This window comes from Crocuta crocuta, unplaced genomic scaffold, assembly GCF_008692635.1.
Source record: "Crocuta crocuta isolate KB4526 unplaced genomic scaffold, BGI_CrCroc_1.0 scaffold322, whole genome shotgun sequence".
Classification (NCBI taxonomy): Eukaryota; Metazoa; Chordata; class Mammalia; order Carnivora; family Hyaenidae; genus Crocuta; species Crocuta crocuta.
Genome location: NW_027532592.1, coordinates 1554293 through 1573361, shown reverse-complemented (window position 1 = coordinate 1573361; position 19069 = coordinate 1554293). Strand labels below are relative to the sequence as shown.

The window sequence follows — 19069 nt, the reverse complement described above, 5'->3', positions numbered from 1 at the left end:
CAATAAACTATAAAAAAAAATACTACCCATGGTGCTTTGATTTTCATGTAAATGCCGTGTGGTATTTATACTAGCAATGCACATGTATTTAAAGGGTATCTGATTTCACTCTTTGGGCAAAATCAGATTTTTCTTCTTCTTTCTCATATTTTTATTATTTTGGATTTCAGGGAAACTTGGGGAAGATGAGTACATCTCTTAGATTTATCAGAGTCAAAGTACCTGACTAGGCTCAAGAGGTTTCTCTTTTAGGAGCAGAGATGTCATTAGATCAAAGTCCGCTTCAGTGTGTTTTGGTCACAGCTTTCTTCAGTTTACCTTACACTGCTTTGCCTTAAAAAACAGCTGTAACTCACCAGTTTTTTGATGTGTGCTTGCTTTTGAGAGAGAGAGACAGAGAGTGTGAGTGGGGGAGGGTCAGAGAGAGAGGGAGACATGGAATTTGAAGCAGGCTCCACGCTCTGAGCTGTCAGCACAAAGCCTGGTGCGGGGCTCGAACTCACGAACCACAAGATCATGACCTGAGCTGAAGCTGGATGCTGTGATTTTTCTCTGTCAGTGCTAATGTGAATTTAAATTGCTTGTGTTTTGCCCAGGAAGGTATGGTGCCTGGGGATCATAGATTTATTTTTTTCTGAAACAATTGACCATTGCATTTTCTTGTTTTCTACTTTGAATGTTAGAAATCTGGGGGCGCCTGGGTGGCTCAGTCAGCTAGGCGTCCGACTTTGGCTCAGGTCGTGATCTCACGGTTCATGGGTTTGAGCCCTGCGTCGGGCTCTGTGCTGACCGTTAGCTCAGAGCCTGTTTCAGATTCTGTGTCTCCCTCTCTCTCTGACTCTCCCCTGCTCACGCTGTCTCTCTCTCAGAAAAAAAGTAAAAAAAAAAAAAAAAAAAGAAGAAGAAATCTGAAATTAAGTCATAGGGGATGTGAAAGAAATAAATTGAACCCAATTCTGCTTTTCTGTGTTGTGAGTCTGTATTACTTTGACCACATCTGCTACTTTGTATTAAAAACTATTTGAGGAGTGCCTGGGTGGCTCCGTTGGTTGAGTCAGTTGAGCGTCCTACTCTTGATTTCGGCTCAGATCATGATCTCATGGTTGTGAGATCGAGGCCTTCATTGGGCTTTGCACTGACAACACGGAGCCCACCTGGGATTCTCTCTCTCGCTCTCTCTCTCGCTCTCTCTCTCTTTTTCTCTGTCTCTCAAAAATAAACATTAAAAAAACATTATTTGATAGTTAGGTGGATGGTGGAGGAGAATCTCTGTAATTAAAAAAAAAAGCCTTTAGGCCCATACCAACATAATTACCATCTGGAAACAAAAATGGAAGATTCCTTTTCTGTATTGTTATGAATACATATGCCAAAGGGAATTCTTTCTGTTTAGCATTTTGCAGTGTATTTTATTTGGTCAGAGTAAAAGCAATTATATGACCCTTGGATAGAATACTGTGACTTTATTTTGGATAATTTCCTTTTTATAGTGTAGAGTTTCATTTGCTCCAGAAATTTCCATGGGGAAACAGCTAGGTACTTGGGTACATGACACTAATGTTTCTAACGAATCAAGAGTCTGAGATTTTGGAGATGTTTACAAACAAAGATTCTTTAAAGAAATATTATTTCTGTGGTCTCTTTGTTTTAAAAATTATAGTTAGACTTCATTCACTTACTTTGGGTTTTGCCTTTTAAACAAATGGAGCTCTTTATTCTTAAGACAGTCCATGTTCCTCATCCTCCACAGAGCACCTTTTGTCCTAATTATGTGAAGATCTATTTTCACAGGAATTGTCACCCGAGAGTCTTCCTTAAACCTTGTGGCCAGCACTCTTTCTTTAGCAGGTGTGAGTGGTGCAGGCCACCTATCTATCTATCTGATGAACTTGGTTCTTTCTCTCAGCTCACATTTCTTCTCAAAGGTCACAGTGATCAGCCAAACTAAATTTCGGTCCTTGAAAAAGGACAGAAGTGTGCAAAAGATTGCTGGGCACGGAGCCTCAGCTCAGAAGAGGCTGCAAAGACACACGCTGGGGCCTGGGTTGCTTAGGATTGTATAGGGCTGTGCTCCATCCAGCCCTTGCCTGGGCCCGACTGGCCAGCAGGGACTGTGCGGAGGCCGGTGAAGGAGCGCTTCGACTGCCAGGCGCCCCAGGAGACTTCCAGGGGACAAAGACATACTGCCCGTGTACTCAGTACGCTGTATCTGCATGGGTTGTGGTGTGTTGTTTTCTCTACAGAAAGCTTAACGTGGATTCTGCAGCTGCCAGGGCTGGGAGGAATGTGAATCACTAGGATTTGTTTGTTTCCTATTATCCTTTCCAGGAAACTTCTTTTCCTCCACCTGGCAATTGCCCATACTACTTTAGGGCAGGGTTTTGTTTGTTGGTTTGCAGTTTTTTTTNTCCCCCCCCCCCCCCCCCACCTCCCGCTGGTAACCAAGGACAAAGAGACATTCCCTTAAATATTACCCCGATTGTTGGGATTTGAAGGAGCCACTTAATCTCATTTCTTCTTTGATTTTTTAGACACAGTGATTTCTCCTGTATCCATATATATCTTCTAGATTTGTATACTGGAAGAACAAGTAATTTTGTTCTGTTTTTATTTCCTTTCTACATTTCCTTTGCCTGTGCTGTTGGAGAAACTACATCCCAGACTTTAGTTGAAAGAGAGGACTTAACTTGTCTTGCTCCATGAACCACTGTATTTGGGGTACTGAGCTGCCTGAGAATTTTCTCTGATTTGACACTGTGTTCTACAGCCTGGCACAGCTTGTATGAATAAGTGATGGGGATTCCTTTTGCTTTTTTGGTGGGCGGAGTTAAAGCTAACACTGATTGTGGTGTAAAATAATTTTAATAGCTTCTCCTATTTGGGGGTAGAACACTATTTCTCTCTTAAGTGGAGAGGGGAAGAGAGGTAAATAATCATTTTCTGTTACTGATATCTATTTCCTTAGATTGCTTTTCATTCAGAAAGTCCATTTGGACTTTGAGCTAATCATTTTGCAAACTGGATATTTCCGCAATCTGAAAATTCTATATTCATCACTTCTCTGTGCCTCTGCAACTACCGTAATTCACCTAAAATGGGCACAACTTTTGTCATCCTCAAATTTAGTTAATATTTGTTAGTCGCGCAAGAGAAGCAGAATCAGATAATCTTAGTACTGGAAGGAAACTCCTCTATCTCTTTCTCCTTATCGCGGTGCTGGAATTGGCTTCACAGGATTCTGTTCTCTGAGCCTGAGCCCGAGAGAGAATCAGGAGCTCTTCTGGGGCTCAGTGGTTGTCTGATCAAACACATGCCACTTCTCTCTTGGATTCATTTGACCTGTTTTTGAAACTTGGGAACTTGTTATTTGAAATGTAACCCTGAACATTGAAATAACTTATGTTAAGGAATTTCTTCCACCCATCAAAACAACAATTAAATTATGTAGGTACTTAGACTAATCTTGCTATTCACTTTGCCAACATTCTGGGTTAAAATTCATGAAAGTCTGTGACTGGTAGCTCTGGGAGGGAAAGGACACAGTTTTACTTGCTAACCTGTTCATCTCTGATCTTCTGAGATAGCATGATTCTGCCCATTGATTTTTAAAATTGAGAAGAAACATCTTATAGAGCTGGAGCTTTAAATTTGCAAGTAACAGAAATTGCCTCTGAATAACTTAAAAATATTTTTTAAGTTTATTTATTTTGAGAGAGAGAGAGAGCAAGTGCAAGTTGGGGAGGGGCAGAGAGAGAGGGAGAGAGAGAATCTCAGGCAGGCTCCACACTTTCAGTGCAGAGCCTGATTTGGGGCTAGAACTCATAAACTGTAAGATCATGACCTGAGCCCGAGTTGACGCCTTAACCTATTGATCCCCCCAGGTGCCCCACTCTGAAAAACTTATACCAGAAAAGGAAGAAGAGGGAACATCTGAGAAGTTGGGTCAGAGGAAGGCAGCCCTCAGGGGAGCCCCAGTTACTTCATCCTCAGGAAGATTCTTGCAGAAAGCATCCTCTCCCAATTTTGGCTCCCGTTCTCACACTGGCTGGATACACTGGGCATCTTTTGGCAGCTTGGAGCTTCTTCTGTTTTCAGGCTTATTGGGAGCCCCGTTGCCTTCTTTGTTTTTGCCCACAAATATACGGACTTAAGTCTCAGAGCTATTAGTGCTTTCTTCTGCCCATTCACTTTTTGGGTTTGTTGTGATGTTTTCCCTGGTGGCGAGTGGTACTCAGGTTTGCTCTCTACCTCGTGCTGTCATTTTTTTTAAATGGGGAGAGTTAAGGAGATTCGAAAATTATATCACTGCTACTGTTCTCTCAGAATTTTCTCTTGTCTGTTTTTCAGTCTACTGAATCTTGAGTTCCATTCCATTTTGTTCCCATTATTATTTATTAAAAAAAAATTTTTTTTACCATTTATTAATATTTGAAAGAGATGGCATGAACGGGGGAGGGGCAGAGAGAGGGAGACAGAATCTGAAGCAGGCTCCAGGCTCTAAGGTGTCAGCATAGAGCCTGATGTGGGGCTTGAACTCATCAACTGTGAGATCGTGACCTGAGCTGAAGTTGGATGCTTAACTGACTGAGCCACCCAGGCACCCCTGTTCCCAATTTATTTATTAGGAAATTTGCTCTTAAGTGATCTTACAAGAAATTTGTTGCTGTTATATGTCCCTCTGGTTTTGCTCATCCTCTCTAGTAGATCACTGTGTTCTATTTTGTATATTTGTTGTATAATTTCCTGCTTATGCTTTCCTTAGTTTTCTGTTAATTTTAATTTAAAGTCTTGACTTAAATGTTTAGCTCATTTATTTTCAGTTTTTCTTTTTAACATAAACATTTAAAGTTATAAATGTTCCTGTAAGTAGTATGTTCACTTTATCTCAGAAATTTTGATATTTTTCCATTATTTGATCGATTTTCTGGATGCCTGGCTGTAGAACATGTGTCTTTCAGTAGAGCATGTGACTCTTGATCTCAAGATTGTGAGTTCTATCCCCTATAACTTGAGTGTAGAGCCTACTTTAAAAGAATATATATGTGTGTGTGTATGATATATTCCAATTTAATTTCCATATGATTGAAGAAAATGGTGTATATGATATTGATTCTTTGGGGTTTTTGAGATTTGCTTTGTGGTTTACTTTGTGGCCACTTTTTGTAAATGGTCAGTGGGTGCTTAAAAGGAATATGTGAATTCACGTTCATATAACAGACATAAGGGTCTGTGTATTGCATGAGATCAAGTAAATTTTTGAGCCTCTATTCTTAAAAAAAATGTTTTTTAATGTTTATTTTGAAGGAGAGACAGAGCATGAGTGGGGGAGGGGCTTAACCACCTGAGTCACCCAGGCTCCCTGAGCTCCTATTCTTTGTCTGCTTGGTTTTGAATTCCTGAAAAAGACTGTGTCTTTTTATAGCAATAACTGATACTTATATGCTATTTACTATATTCCAGGCACTATTTTAAGGGCCTTACATGCATTAACTTACTGTGTTGGTCATTTTTTCCTCATATCTGTTACTTGTACTTTTTATGTTTTGAGACTGCGTACTTCTTCTTCTTTTTTTTTTTTTAATGTTTTATTTATTTCTAGGAGAGAGAGAGAGAGACAGTGTGAGCAGGGGAGGGTCAGAGAGAGAGGGAGTCACAGACTGAAACAGGCTCCAGGCTCTGAGCTGGCAATCAGCACAGAGCCCGACGTGGGGCTCGAGCCCACGAACCGTGAGATCATGACCTAAGTGAAAGTCAGATGCTTAACCGACTAAGCCACCCAGGTGCCCCAGAGACTGGGTACTTCTGTCACTAGGTACCTAACACCTGGTGATTGGAGTCTCTTATCATTGAGTATTGACCTTATTTATCTCTAACAAGATCTTTAACCATAGAGTGCTTCCCTCTCTCCCCACCGTCGAAATTGATGTAATTACATAGACTTTTCCTGTAGTTAATATTAGCTTGGCATGTCCATTTCACCCACCTTTGTGTGTCCTTTTATTTGAAGTGTGTCTCGTAACAGCTTATGAGTGGATTTTGGTTTTACCCAAGAGTAGTGGTCCAGTGTGATAGAGTAAGAGCTTAAAGGCCAGATTGCTTGGGTTTGCATTGTTGCCAGAGTTGTTGATACGTAACCGCTACAATTCTGTACTTGGGGATGGCAGGCATTTTGGCTTCCCTTTATTTAGATTTTAACCTCTCCCCTGGTTGGATGCTCCATATCTGGCCCTTGCTGTCCCAGAGTATACCAGGGATATTTAGGTTCTGATTCTCTTTAGGATTCTGTTTTTACCCTTTCAGTATTGCCTGCCATGTTTCCTTCGTTTCCGCTATGTCTTTTTATCTTTTGAAAAATCTATTGGATTATTCCTAAAGTAGTCACAATAAGACTGCTTACTTATAGGGCTATTTGAAATTAAGTGTAAGCTACAGATGTAAAAATCTTTGAATAGTACCTGGCACATTAGAAGTGCTTAGAAGGATTTGTTTTTGTTTTCTCATTGATATTTAACTTACCCTTTGACTTTTTTTTTTTAATGTTTTATTTCTGAGAGAGAGAGAGAGAGAGACAGCATGAGCAGGGGAGGGTCAGAGAGAGAGGGAGATACAAAGTCTGAAACAGGCTCCAGGCTCTGAGCTGGCTGTCAGCACAGAGCCCGACGCGGGGCTCGAACCCACGAACTGTGAGATCATGACCTGAGCCGAAGTCGGACGCTTAACCGACTGAGCCACCCAGGCGCCCCACAGTTTGACTTTTTAAAGTTTTGGCTATCCTAAAAGTATCCACAGTCTTTCCTGCCTTTTATTTGTCACTATTAATTTTATCATCAGATTTATTTATTTTTTATTTTATAATTCAGCCTTTTATTCATTTTTGCATTTTTCTTACACAAGTGATTTGGGGGGATGAAACTTTGGAGAATCTCAATTCTGCACATCTAAAGTAGTAACAGCATTTAATGGAATTTTAAAATCATTTTCCAGAATGGGATATTCATAATTACACTATGTGATAAATGAAGACTTATACAATTTTCTTTATACTTGAAGAGTATAAGATACTTTCAATGCAAGTAGTTCCTGGGACTGAATTCTATATTTCATGTGGAGAGATTAAAATCTCTATGAAGCAGAACTTCTGGTCTCCATGGGAACCTGATTTTAATTCATTTTTTTAAATTAAAAAGGACATTAATGGTGGTGATGGTCGCACAACAAATGAATATACTTAATGCCATTTGCTAAAAAGCAAAATTCAACTGAGTAAACTTTAAAGATCTTATTGGCTTTATTCAGTGGTTCATGAATTAGGCGGGATCCAGTGTAGCAGACAGAAAGTAGCCCTGAGATGCTGTACGAAAGGAAGACTTGTTTAGGCAGAAGGTGGCAGTTATAGGAGGTGAAAAAAATGAGTTGGTTCCTGCAGGTCACTTTCATTGGAGGAGAGCGGGGGTCTATCAGGAGGGTCACCTAACTAGTCATCGCTGGTTGACTGGCTTAAGCATCCACTTTTGGGGGACTCAAAACTGTATAAGTTTCACACATGATATGGCGCTAAGCATAAGTGACTCCATTTTGCTTCTGAAATTATCTTTTTTTTTTTTAAATGTTTGAGAGAGCGAGAGAGCGCAAGAGAGAGAGCGCGTGTGCACACAGGTGTGGGAGGGACAGAGAGGGGAATAGAGGATATGAATGGGGCTCCATGCTGTCAGCATAAGCAGGGCTTGATCTTGCAAACCTTGAGATCATGACCTGAGCTGAAGTCGGGCACTTAAGCATCTGAGCCACCCTGACACCCCTTGAATTATCTTTTTAACACTCTGAACTATACACTTAAAAATGTTTAAAGTGTAAATTTTATATATATTTTACCACAGTTTTAGAAAAGAGAACATTAGTATGTCCATGTCTCACATTGAGGATGAAAGAAGATGTTCATCAGGTAAAAATCTAAATCTTAAGGGATCATACAGATGGAGTGAGCAGAACATACTGGTGTCACTCATTTCCTAATGGGAATTTTTTTTTAACAGGAAGGAAAAACTGATGCGATGCTCTCAGTGCCGAGTTGCCAAATACTGCAGTGCCAAGTGCCAGGTAAGAATGTTCCTCTGTGTAAGTGAAACCCTAAGTTCGCTGCTCTTTTTTTTTTTCTTTAAAGAACTTTTTAAAAAATCTTTATTTTTGAGAGAGGGAGAGTAAGACACAGAGTGTGAATGGGGGCAGGGCAGAGAGCGGGAGACACAGAATTGGAAGCAGGCTCCAGGCTCTGAGCTGTCAGCGTAGAACCTGATGCAGGGCTTGAACTCATGAACCGGGAGTTCATGACCTTAGCTGAGGTTGGATGCTTAACCAACTGAGCCACCCCGGCGCCCCAGTTCTCTGATCTTAAATTTGTGCTCTGTGATGCCCATTGACCTGTTTCTGTTTATTCACAATCTTTGATTTATTTTAACTTATTTACCTTCAATTTAAAAATTAATACATGTGTATGGCAAAAAAATCACATATATATGCTCTCTCTCTATAAATTAAATACACAGGATACATATATCACACACAGATGTTCACTCCTGTCTTCGTGTCCTCCTGATCTCAATCTCAGTGCCCAGGATAATCGCCGTTAAGTTTCTTCTATGTCTTTGCAGCATTTTCTCATGCAGACACATTCATGTATTTCTATTCTTTGTTAAAAAACCAGATATGGGTTATTCTTGTATACTTTTATTCTCCTTTTCATTTTATAAACTGCCTAGAGGAACTTTTGGTACCATCCCATTGATTCCCTTATATGAATGCACCATTGTCACAATTTCCTCAATAAGGAGTACTTAAATTATTTTCCACGTTTAGTATTGCCAGTAATGGAGCAAGCCTCTTTTTGTGCATGTTTCTGCACACTTCCACAAATTAGTTGTAGGATAAATTCTTCCTAGTTTTATTGATTAGTAAAAGCACATATGATTTAGGGTTTTTTGGGTTTTTTAAATATTTTGTTTATTTCTGAGAGAGAGAGAGAGACAGCATGAGCAGGGGATGTTCAGAGAGAGAGGGAGGCACAGAATCCGAAACAGGCTTCAAGCTGTGAGCTAGCTGTCAGCACAGAGCCTGACGTGGGGCTCGAACCCACGAACCATGAGATCATGACCTGAGCCAAAGTTGGACATTTAATCGACTGAGCCACCCAGGCGCCCCTGGATTTTTAAAGATAGTGCCAAATTGCCTTCCAAGAGTTTAATTTACAGCAGCTGACAGTCTATGAGAATACTGCCGTTAATAGCTTTGAAATTCTTTACAGGATGTATAACTAACATTCAACATAACCTTTTCTTCTAATCTTACGATTAATCATTTCATAAGAAATGTAATTATGCTGTAACGAATTGCATCACAATAAAAAGTCTAATTGGAGGTTTTGTGTCTGTGTCCCTTGCTCTCAACCTTCCTCCCATCTTTTTTCTTATTTTGAGGTAGGTGTGTGTGGACACACACACTCTCTCTCTCTCCCTCTCCCTCCCTCCCTCCCTCTCTCCCTCCCTCCCTCAGAGTTCTGCTTTTCCTTTTAAGTCTAAACCATGCTTATCTGAGGAATTTTTGCTTTATCATTATGATTAGGTATAGTTTTCTGTTTTTCCTACTGTATTCANAACGGTTGGGTTATTTTTACCTTCTTTTTAAAGCAAAGATTCTGTCACAGAAGGCTACTAGATTTATGTAAGATTATTAACAATAATAATAAGAAAAAGCAAAAAAAATGAAACCCGTGCTTTTTTTCTACAAGATAAATTCTAGATCGACTGTTCTGTGGTGATGTTATCAGGCTTATTCATGTGAACTGAGCTGTGTTTCAGGGAACTTCAAGTTAAGACTGTACTGTACGTAGAACTGATGGGTTACATTCTACTTAACACACATCTTCTGGATGAACTTCCTTTCCGATCTCAATGACCTAAACATTTACTTTTATTTTCCCCCATTTTTATGAATGTTTTTTCTCCACTGCTCCTTCCCCCTTTTGTAGTACACTCAAAGAAGAAAATCCATTATCTGATTAGAACGAGTAGAGGGGGTTTGGTGGGTGGGTATGTCATTTTGATTCATTATAGTCCATGTACTTTTACCACGTACATTACCTGTTTACTGTAACATCAATAATAATGTCATCGTCAGATGTACTGTAGAAAGTAATGGAGAAAGAGCTAGTAAGATGAAAGATACCATATACAAGCCAGCTAGTGCATATGCTTGTATGTGTGTGGGGGATGGGATGTGTGCAGAGGTGGGGTGGGAGTCAGAGATTGGCCAGAACATATGCATTTAAACTGCTCTGTTTAGCTCACCCTTCAGGTACAGAATTAAATGTTGTATTTATTGTGGATTCCTACAAAGCAGCACAAAATTAAAGTGACAAACTGAACTATGAACAGTAATGAACAGGAGACAGACGCCCTCGGAATGGAAATTGATATGGAGGATGTGAATTTGTAGCATAAAATCTATAATGTATTTACCCTGGAGGGACATAACTTTGGTTCATTATATTAGCATTTGATGTGTGGGGCCGTGGCGTCAGTGAGTTGTCTGAGAGGCTGTGGAGCTTTCCAAGGTATAATGTCCCTCGTGCCCATAAGGATGTTTTCAGTGTCACTGGTTTTCACATTTCATTTTTAAACAGAAAAGTAAAATAACAAGAGTGAATATTTCTTCCAGCTTCCTTTCCATTCCTGCTTCGGTTTTCCAGAGGTAATCTCTGTGTGTTTGTTTTGTGGGTGGAGGATACACACCCCACTGTTAGTCTGTACTTTGTGTCTAGTGTACACAGATGTGTATATACTGACTGCTGTGTTCAGTGCTGTTTCCCATCCTGCCCAAAGTATCTTGTCATCAGGGGCTTTGTACACGTGTGTGTATAGCTTACCATATGATGTGTCATACAATGCAAGAGAGGGCTTATCTGTGGGAACCAATCTTATTTCTCTATTGTCACTAACAGAACATCACAGGTGATTTTGAGATCAAAGAGGAGGAGCAGGCGAAGTTTTCTTTTATTTCTTCTTCTTATTTTTTTGTTTTTGTTTTTTTTAATTTTTATTATTTTCCTATAATTTACAAATTGGTGTCCATACAGCACTCAGTGCTCATCCCAACAAGTGCCCTCCTCAGGCCCATCACCCACTTTCCCCTCTCCCTCATCCCATCAACCCTCTGTTCTCAGTATTTAAGAGTCTCTTATGGTTTGCCTTCCTCCCTCTCTTTTTTTTTTTTTCACCTTCCCCTCCCCCATGATCTTCTGTTAAGGTTCTCCTGATCCACATATGAGTGAGAACATATGATATCTATCTTTCTCTGACTGACTTATTTCACTTAGCATAATACCCTCCAGTTCATCCATGTTGCTTCCAATGGCCAGGTTTCCTTCTTTCTCATTGCCAGGTAGTATTCCATTGTGTATATAAGCCGCATCTTCTTGATCCATTTGTCAGTTGGTGGACATTTAGGCTCTTTCCATGATTTCGCTATTGTTGAACGTGCTGCTATGACCACTGGGGTACATATGCCCCTGTGCATCAGCACTCCTGTGTCCCTTGGGTAAATTCCTAGCAGTGCTATTGCTGGGTCATAGGGGAGTTCTCTTGTTAATTTTTTGAGAAACCTCCACACTGTTTTCCAGAGTGGCTGCACCAGTTTGCATTCCCACCAACAGTGCAAGAAGGTTCCCATTTCTCCACATCCTCGCCAGCATCTAGAGTCTCCTGATTTGTTCATTTTCTAAGTTTTCTTTTAAAAAAAATGTTCAAAATTTCCAGTATTGTTATAAAGTAAACCAATTTCAAGCAAATTCACCAATAATTATTTTACCTATGCTGGATTTAATTTGAGTCATAAATGTCCATTTGTAATTGAAATAAATGCTGAGCCAAATAAGCAGGGATATTATATCAACTGCAGTTTATACACTTGTAAAAGTACTATATTAGCAGAGACAGGCTCTATTTCATGTTAATAATTATAGACCACTTTAAAAATGTGAATCTTATTTGTGGGTTTACATTTTATGCTTCGTTACAGCATGATTTGACTCATTTTTGATGAAATTCACATTAGTCAACACTTTAACAGGGTTAAAAAATTTTTTTTTACATATTTTATTTATTTTTGCGGGAGAGAGAGAAGGACGGACAGAGTTTGAGCAGGGGAGGGGCAGAGAGAGATGGAGACACAGAATCCGAAGCAGACTCCAGGCTCTGAGCTGTCAGCACAGAGCCTGACGTGGGGCTCGAACCCAGTAACCACAAGATCATGACCTGAGCCATAGTGGGATGCTTAACTGAGCCATGCAGGCGCTCCTTAATAGGGTGATTTAATAAGTTGCAGTCTAGAATATTATACTCAATACTGGCAATAATGAAGAAAGCCAGTCCCTTAGTTATTTGGTAAATAGTTCTGTGTCAGGCTTCAGACTGATAGGACATGCATCGAGTGTTCTGTAGAGAAGTGGGCTCACATCTATATTGTAAATAAAAAGAGAATACTGTGTGAAGGTTGAAATTATATGTTCCTATTTATGTTTTTGACTTGTGCAAATGTCTGGGGCCCTAAGCTTGTTTTTGCTCACTTTACGTTGACCTGCTGCATGATCCCATCAGCTCCCACACTGTCGGTCGGCATCTGTATTTTAATCTTCCTCTAAACTCCCATCTCCAGTGCCCTGCTTTCTCTCCTCCACCAGCTGCGTACCTTACGGGGTATGTCTGCATGATGCACCAATGTCTCAAATGCCCTGTAGCTGGACCTGAGTGCGCTTGCTTCGCCCAAACCTTCCTTTCCAGTTTCAGTGAATAATGTCACCAATTCCCCGGCAGGTTGAGTTTCCAGGGCGTCGTCATCTTTGGCTCATTTCGTTTCTTGGCCCCATTCCTGGTTAATCACCCTGTCCTGCTGATTTTACCACCTGAAGATCTAAACTGGCCCCTTCTCTCTAGCTTCTCTGCCACCACTCGTGTGCATGTCACTGTCGCCTCCCTCCTCGATTGTCGTCTCTGTGCTCCTGCCGGCTCATTTTCTGTTTTCCACTCAGGAGCCAGAGTGACTGTTTTATTCCACAGTGGAGGCATGATCTGTCACCCGCCTGCAGAAAGCCCTGGCCTCTTCCTCAGGATGAAGTCCAACTTGGCTACACTTTTACTTCTGGGCCTTTGGCTACATGAGTCCTTGGGCTTGGACTCAGACCTGGCCTCCTAACTATTGAACTCCAAGGACTTATCTGTTATGACCCAGGTTAAATGTCACTCCCTTCTTTCCTAAACTGAGACTAGTTTGTGTCTCTCCTTTTACATACAGAAATTATCTTAATTATTGGTTTAGTTGCGTGTTTCTTCCGTTAGAAGGCCAGGTTCACTGTGGGGTGGGGGTGCTCCCTGCATTTTTCTGCTGCAGATGGAGTGTAAGTGGCTGAGTGAATGAATGAATACATTCATGAGTGATACTTGGTTCAAATTAGATTTTAAGACATTACATTATCTTTATATAATCTGTCCATAGTAATATCTCTTTTTATTTTTTTAGTTGAGATACAGACATATAACATTGTGTTAGGTTTAGGTGTACAGCATAATGAGGTGATATATGTGTATATTGTGAAGTGATCATCACAATAAGTTTAGTTAACATCTATCATCACATATAATTACAAGCTTTTTTCTTGTGATGAGAACTTTTAAGATTTACCATCTTAGTAAGTTTTAAAATACAATACAGCGATTATTAGCTATAGTCATCATCCTGTATATTACATCCTCAAGGCCTATTTTACCTTGTAATGTGATATTTGTACATTTTGACCACTTGCACTCATTTCTGTCACCCTGTACTCCCTGCCTCTGGCAACCACTGATCTGTTCTCTGCATCTGAGTTTGGTTCTTTTTACATTCTCCATATAAGTGAGCCAAGGAAATATTTCTTGAGCCATCTGTGTAGGCATTACTGATTGACTGCCTGCTCTGGTAGATAAGGGAATTTAGCTCACGTACATCAGCATCTACTTCCTCTCCCTCTTCTTACATAGTTCTCTGAGAACCTTCCTCATCCAGTTTATCCAGTAGATATTTATTGAGTAGCTATTAGCTGGTCCCTGTTCTAAGTTATTCTGGGTGTTGGGGTGGTGGGCAATTAGCAGTGACCAAGTAAACAAGATACTGGCTTTCATACAGCTTGCGTTGTAGAGCGAGGAGACAGATAATGTTAAATACCCACCCACAATTATATGAGTGAGTGTGATTTGGGTGAGCCCGAGCTCACCATTGAATGGGTAATTACAGAAGGACTTCCTGTAGAGATGACATTTGACCTGGGATCTAATTGACAACAAAAATAGCCATCCATGGAAAGATCTAGAACAGATTTTTTACCTAAAAGGGACAGCAGATATAAAGGAACTGAAGCAGGAACAAACTTCTCATGTTAGAGGAATAAAAAGGAATTGAATAGTACCGGATAGACTTTACATTTGTCCAAACCCATAGACCATACAACATCAAGTGTGAACTTGAATGTTCATTATGGACTTTGAGTGATGATGTGTCACTGTAGGTTTATCAGTTGTAACAAATGCGCCATCTGGTGAGGATGTTGATAATATGTGCAGTGGTAGGAAGTATATGGGCAGCCTCTGTACTGTCCTCTCAGTTTTGCTGTGAGCTTGAAACTGCTCTAGAAAATTTGTCTTAGAAAAAAAAAGGCAGTTGGAGGTGGGGCTAGTGAGTTAAGGTATGAAGGACTTGATTATGGATTTATCTGTTGATTTACTTAGGAAATATTAGTGTCAACACCAGGATCTATCCATCTTTCTTCTTCCCTCCCTCTCTTTTTCTTTTTCTTTCTTTCTTTCTTTCTTTCTTTCTTTCTTTCTTTCTTTCTTTCTTTCTTTCTTTCTTTCTTTCTTTCTTTCTTTCTTTCTCTTTCTTTCCTTCCTTCCTTCCTTCCTTCTTTCTTTCTTTCTTTCTTTCTTTCTTTCTTTCTTTCTTTCTTTTTCCTTCCTTCCTTCCTTCCTTCCTTCCTTCCTTCCTTCCTTCCTTCCTTCTTTCTTTCTTTCTTTCTTTCTTTCTTTCTTTCTTTCTTTCTTTCTTTCCCTCCCTCCCTCTTTTTTCTTTTCTTTTCTTTTCTTTTCTTTTCCTTTCCTTTCCTTTCTTTTCTTTCTTTTTTTATGTTTATTTATTTATTTTGAGGGACAGAGAGACTGAGCATGAGTGGGGTAGGGGTAGAGAGAGAGAGGAAAAGAGAGAATCCCAGTCGGGCTCAGGCTGACAGCACTGATGCAGGGCTCTATCCCACGAACCATGAGATTATTACTGAGCCAAAATCAAGAGTTGGATGCTTACCTGACTGAGTCACCCAGGTGTCCCAGCACCAGGACTTTTGTAGGCTCTGGTACAATATTATTGAAAAAGATACAGAAAGCCCTTGGCCAATGAAGTTTACATATTCCAGGTGAGACAGATAATAAATTAATAAAGCAATATGTGGGGGTGCCTGGGTGGCTTAGTCGGTTAAGCGTCCGACTTTCGCTTAGGTCATGATCTCGCGGTTCGTGGGTTCGAGCCCCGCGTCGGGCTCTGTGCTGACTGCCAGCTCAGAGCCTGGAGCCTGTTTCAGTCTGTGACTCCCTCTCTCTCTGACCCTCCCCTGCTCATGCTGTCTCTCTCTCTCTCTCTCCTAGAAATAAATAAATAAAAAAAAGTCATTAAAAAAAATAAATAAATCCCAGGAAGTCAAGAATAAAAAAAAATAAAGCAATATGTGATATTATCTTTATGCCTAAAATAAAGGAAAGAGAAAATGATAGCGATTGGGAGAAAATGTTTGCGTGTCTGTATGTGTACTCAAACATGTATACATATACTGTAAATATATATATCATATACATTTTTAGAGAGAGACATAGGTATATCTATATAATTTAGAAAGAGGTTTGTCTCTCTACTTACTGATCTGTAATCTGTCTATCCATCTGTCGATCTAAAACCTATCAGGAGTGGCATTTGAGTCAAGTTCTGAAAGAAGCAATCAAGACATACCAAGATTAGGAGAGAGTTTCAGGCTGGATGCACATCAAATGTAAAAGCAGGAGTGAATATGCTGTTTTCAAGGAAGGAAAAGAAGACCAGATGGTAGACCAGAGGAGGTGACTCAGAGAGTTGTAGGAGATAAGATTGGAGAGATGAGAAGGTCCAGGTTATGTTAAGGCCTTTATATGCTGTGGTTAAAATATGCATTTTGTTCTGTATGTGATAGGCTGCTACTGTAGGATTCTAAGGGAGGAGGACCAATATGATGGTGTGATTGAGATTTTAAAGGGACCTTTCTGACTGCTGTGGGGATAGGTTATGCGGGGGTGGAAAGGTAAGGAATGAAAAACCAGCCAGGAGGTTCTTACAGTAGTCTGGTCACCATATGATGGTGGCTAGGACTGTAGTAATGGCAGCAAAGAGACTCCGTTAGATTTGGGGTATGTTTTGAAGGAAGCATTGACTGAATTTGCTCATGCATTCATTCATTCATTCATTCACTCACTCAAATTGAGAACTCAGTATATGCAAGGCACTGATCTAGTCAAAAGCTTGGATGGCTTGGAGTAGCGTGGTAGCAGTGAGGTGGTAATGATTGGATTTGAGACATATTTTGAAGGTGTAGGTGAAAGTTTGCCAATAGGTTCGATGTTGGAGGTGAGTCAGAAAGAATAGTCAGAGGTGACTTCTAAATTTCTGGCCTGAGCAACTTCAGAGGAATGGTGGTGCCATTTTCTGACCCATGGAATTCTGAGAGAAGAGTTGGTTCGGAGAGGAGAAGTCTAGTGTACAGGTTTTGAGTTTGTGCCTGTTGAGCACACACGTGGAGACGTTGCATAGGCAGCTGGTATGCTTGTGTGGAGCTCAGAGGAGGGGATGGGGCGGCGTGAAAAAATAGAAGGGGAATGAATATAGGATAGGGAGGGAGAGAAGAATCAAGAAAGACTCCTTGGTTTTTGGATTTGGTAACTGGGGAGATGATGACCCCATTTATGACATGGGGAAGGCTGTATAAGAGACTCAGGTGGGGAAAATCTACTTTGGCCATGTTGGTTTGGGATTAACTATTACACATCTGTTAGGCCCAATTTCCCCTTCTCGTATTTATAACTTTAAACAATATGGGCAAGCCTTTATTTATGTTTTGTAGTGTCCCTTATCCATAGTTTCCCTTTCTGCATTTCTAGTTATCTGATGTCAGGTGCAACTTAGAAATACTAAATGGAACCTTCCAGAGGTAAACAGTTCATAAGTTTTAAAAGCTGCAGACTGTTCTGAGTAGTGTGGTGAAATCTCACACTGTCCCAGCTGTTCCTCTCGGTCCCACGGGGCACATGACCCATCTCTTTGTCCAGCATGTTCTTAGTGTCTACACTACCTGCCTGTTAGTCACATGTATAGGGTTTGGTGCCGTCCACAGTTTCAGGCATTCATGGAAGTCTTGGAATGATCCCCCTGGGACAAGGGGGACTTACTGTGTAGACAGTGTCCTCCATCCCTACTGTTAAAGGTGAAGATACTAGTATTCCCACTCACCCTCTGTCCCTTATCCTTCTATTTCCAATAAGTTGCCACTTATACCTTCACTTTTGTCAAGATTAATATTTATATTCTGTTCTGGAGCACAAAATTAATTCCTGTTGATTAATTGGTTCTAAAAGTTCAAAATTGGGGCGCCTGGGTGGCTCAGTTGGTTAAGTGACCGACTTTCGGCTCAGGTCATGATCTCACAGTCTGTGGGTTCGAGCCCCATGTTGGGCTCTGTGCTGACAGCTCAGAGCCTAGAGGCTGCTTTAGATTCTATGTCTCCCTTTCTGTCTGCCTCTTCCCCTTCACCCTCTGTCTCTGTCTCTCAAAATCAAATAAAGACATTAAAAAAATAAAAGTTCAAAATCCATAAACAGTTATAATAAGTGATTTGGAAAATTCCACTGTATAGATTTATATTCAATGAAGTTTCATTCAAAGACCCACAGATTGATAGCTGACTGAAAATTATATGGAAATGCAGAACATTTAAACTGAGTCCTTTACGTAAGAGGAGAGCAAAGTTGGAGGATTTAGAACACCTGATTTAGAGACGTGCTCTAAAGCTACATAGTGAAGAGAATATAGTACCAGTGTTAGGACTGACGCATAGAGCAATGAATAGATTAGAGTCCAGAAATAGATGCTGTTTTCTTTCATGTGATAGTCAGGTGCGGTCACAAGATGGGACCCGGAGGCTCAGGAAAACAAAATCTCTTCTGCTAGGTGCTAGGACAGGAGGCTTGGGTTTCCGTCCAGGGGCACGTGCAGAGCCCTCACCCTAGTCCGGAGGAAGGTGGGTGCAAAGGGGATGCTAAGGCCGGAGCCTTTGGTAGGCTTTCTGCGGGAGGGGCAAGGCAGAGCAGGCCAAGCCTTCTAGGGCTGCCTGTTTGAACAATTCCTGAGGGTTTTGGATTATAGGCATGGTCTCTAGTTGCCTGGTCCTTGGGTCCAGTTACTCTAGGACTTTTACCAGAGAGCAGAGGTAGGGCTCTGGATTGGTTAGTTTGCATGTCATAGGCACCCTCCCTGCTGAGCTCTTTGCTTCTGTAAGAATTGGCTAAAGAGTTGTATCCATAATTTATTTAAAATGTTTACAACTTGGGGCGCCTGGTGGCTGAGTCCCTTAAGCCTCTGATTTCGGCTCAGGTCATGATTTCGCAGTTGATCAGTTCAAGCCCCCATCAGGCTCTGTGCTGACAGCTCAGAGCCTGGAGCCTGTTTCAGATTCTCTGTTTCCCTGTCTCTCTGCCCCTCCCCTGCTCGTGCTCTGTCTTTCAAAAATAAATAAACATTTAAAAAGTGTGTCTGACTCTTGACTTTGGCTCAGGGTATGATCTCACAGTTCATAAGATTGAGCCTGCATAGGGCTCTGTGCTCAGCGTGAAATCTGCTGGGGATTCTTTCTCTCCCTCTCCTGCTGTCCCTCTCTCCCACCCATGCAGACTCTCTCTTTCTCTCAAAAAAAAAAAAAAAT

At 40.8% G+C, this 19069-nt stretch overlaps 1 protein-coding gene across 1 annotated transcript in view; it reads left to right on the top strand.

Moving 5' to 3' along the window:
* Positions 1 to 19069, top strand: part of SMYD3 (SET and MYND domain containing 3) — a 696975-nt gene that overhangs the window by 150607 nt on the left and 527299 nt on the right. The window contains exon 2 of the mRNA XM_077779902.1: positions 8034 to 8097. Coding sequence (XP_077636028.1) covers positions 8034 to 8097 — 64 coding nt within the window. The remainder of the gene's footprint in view (positions 1 to 8033; positions 8098 to 19069) is intronic.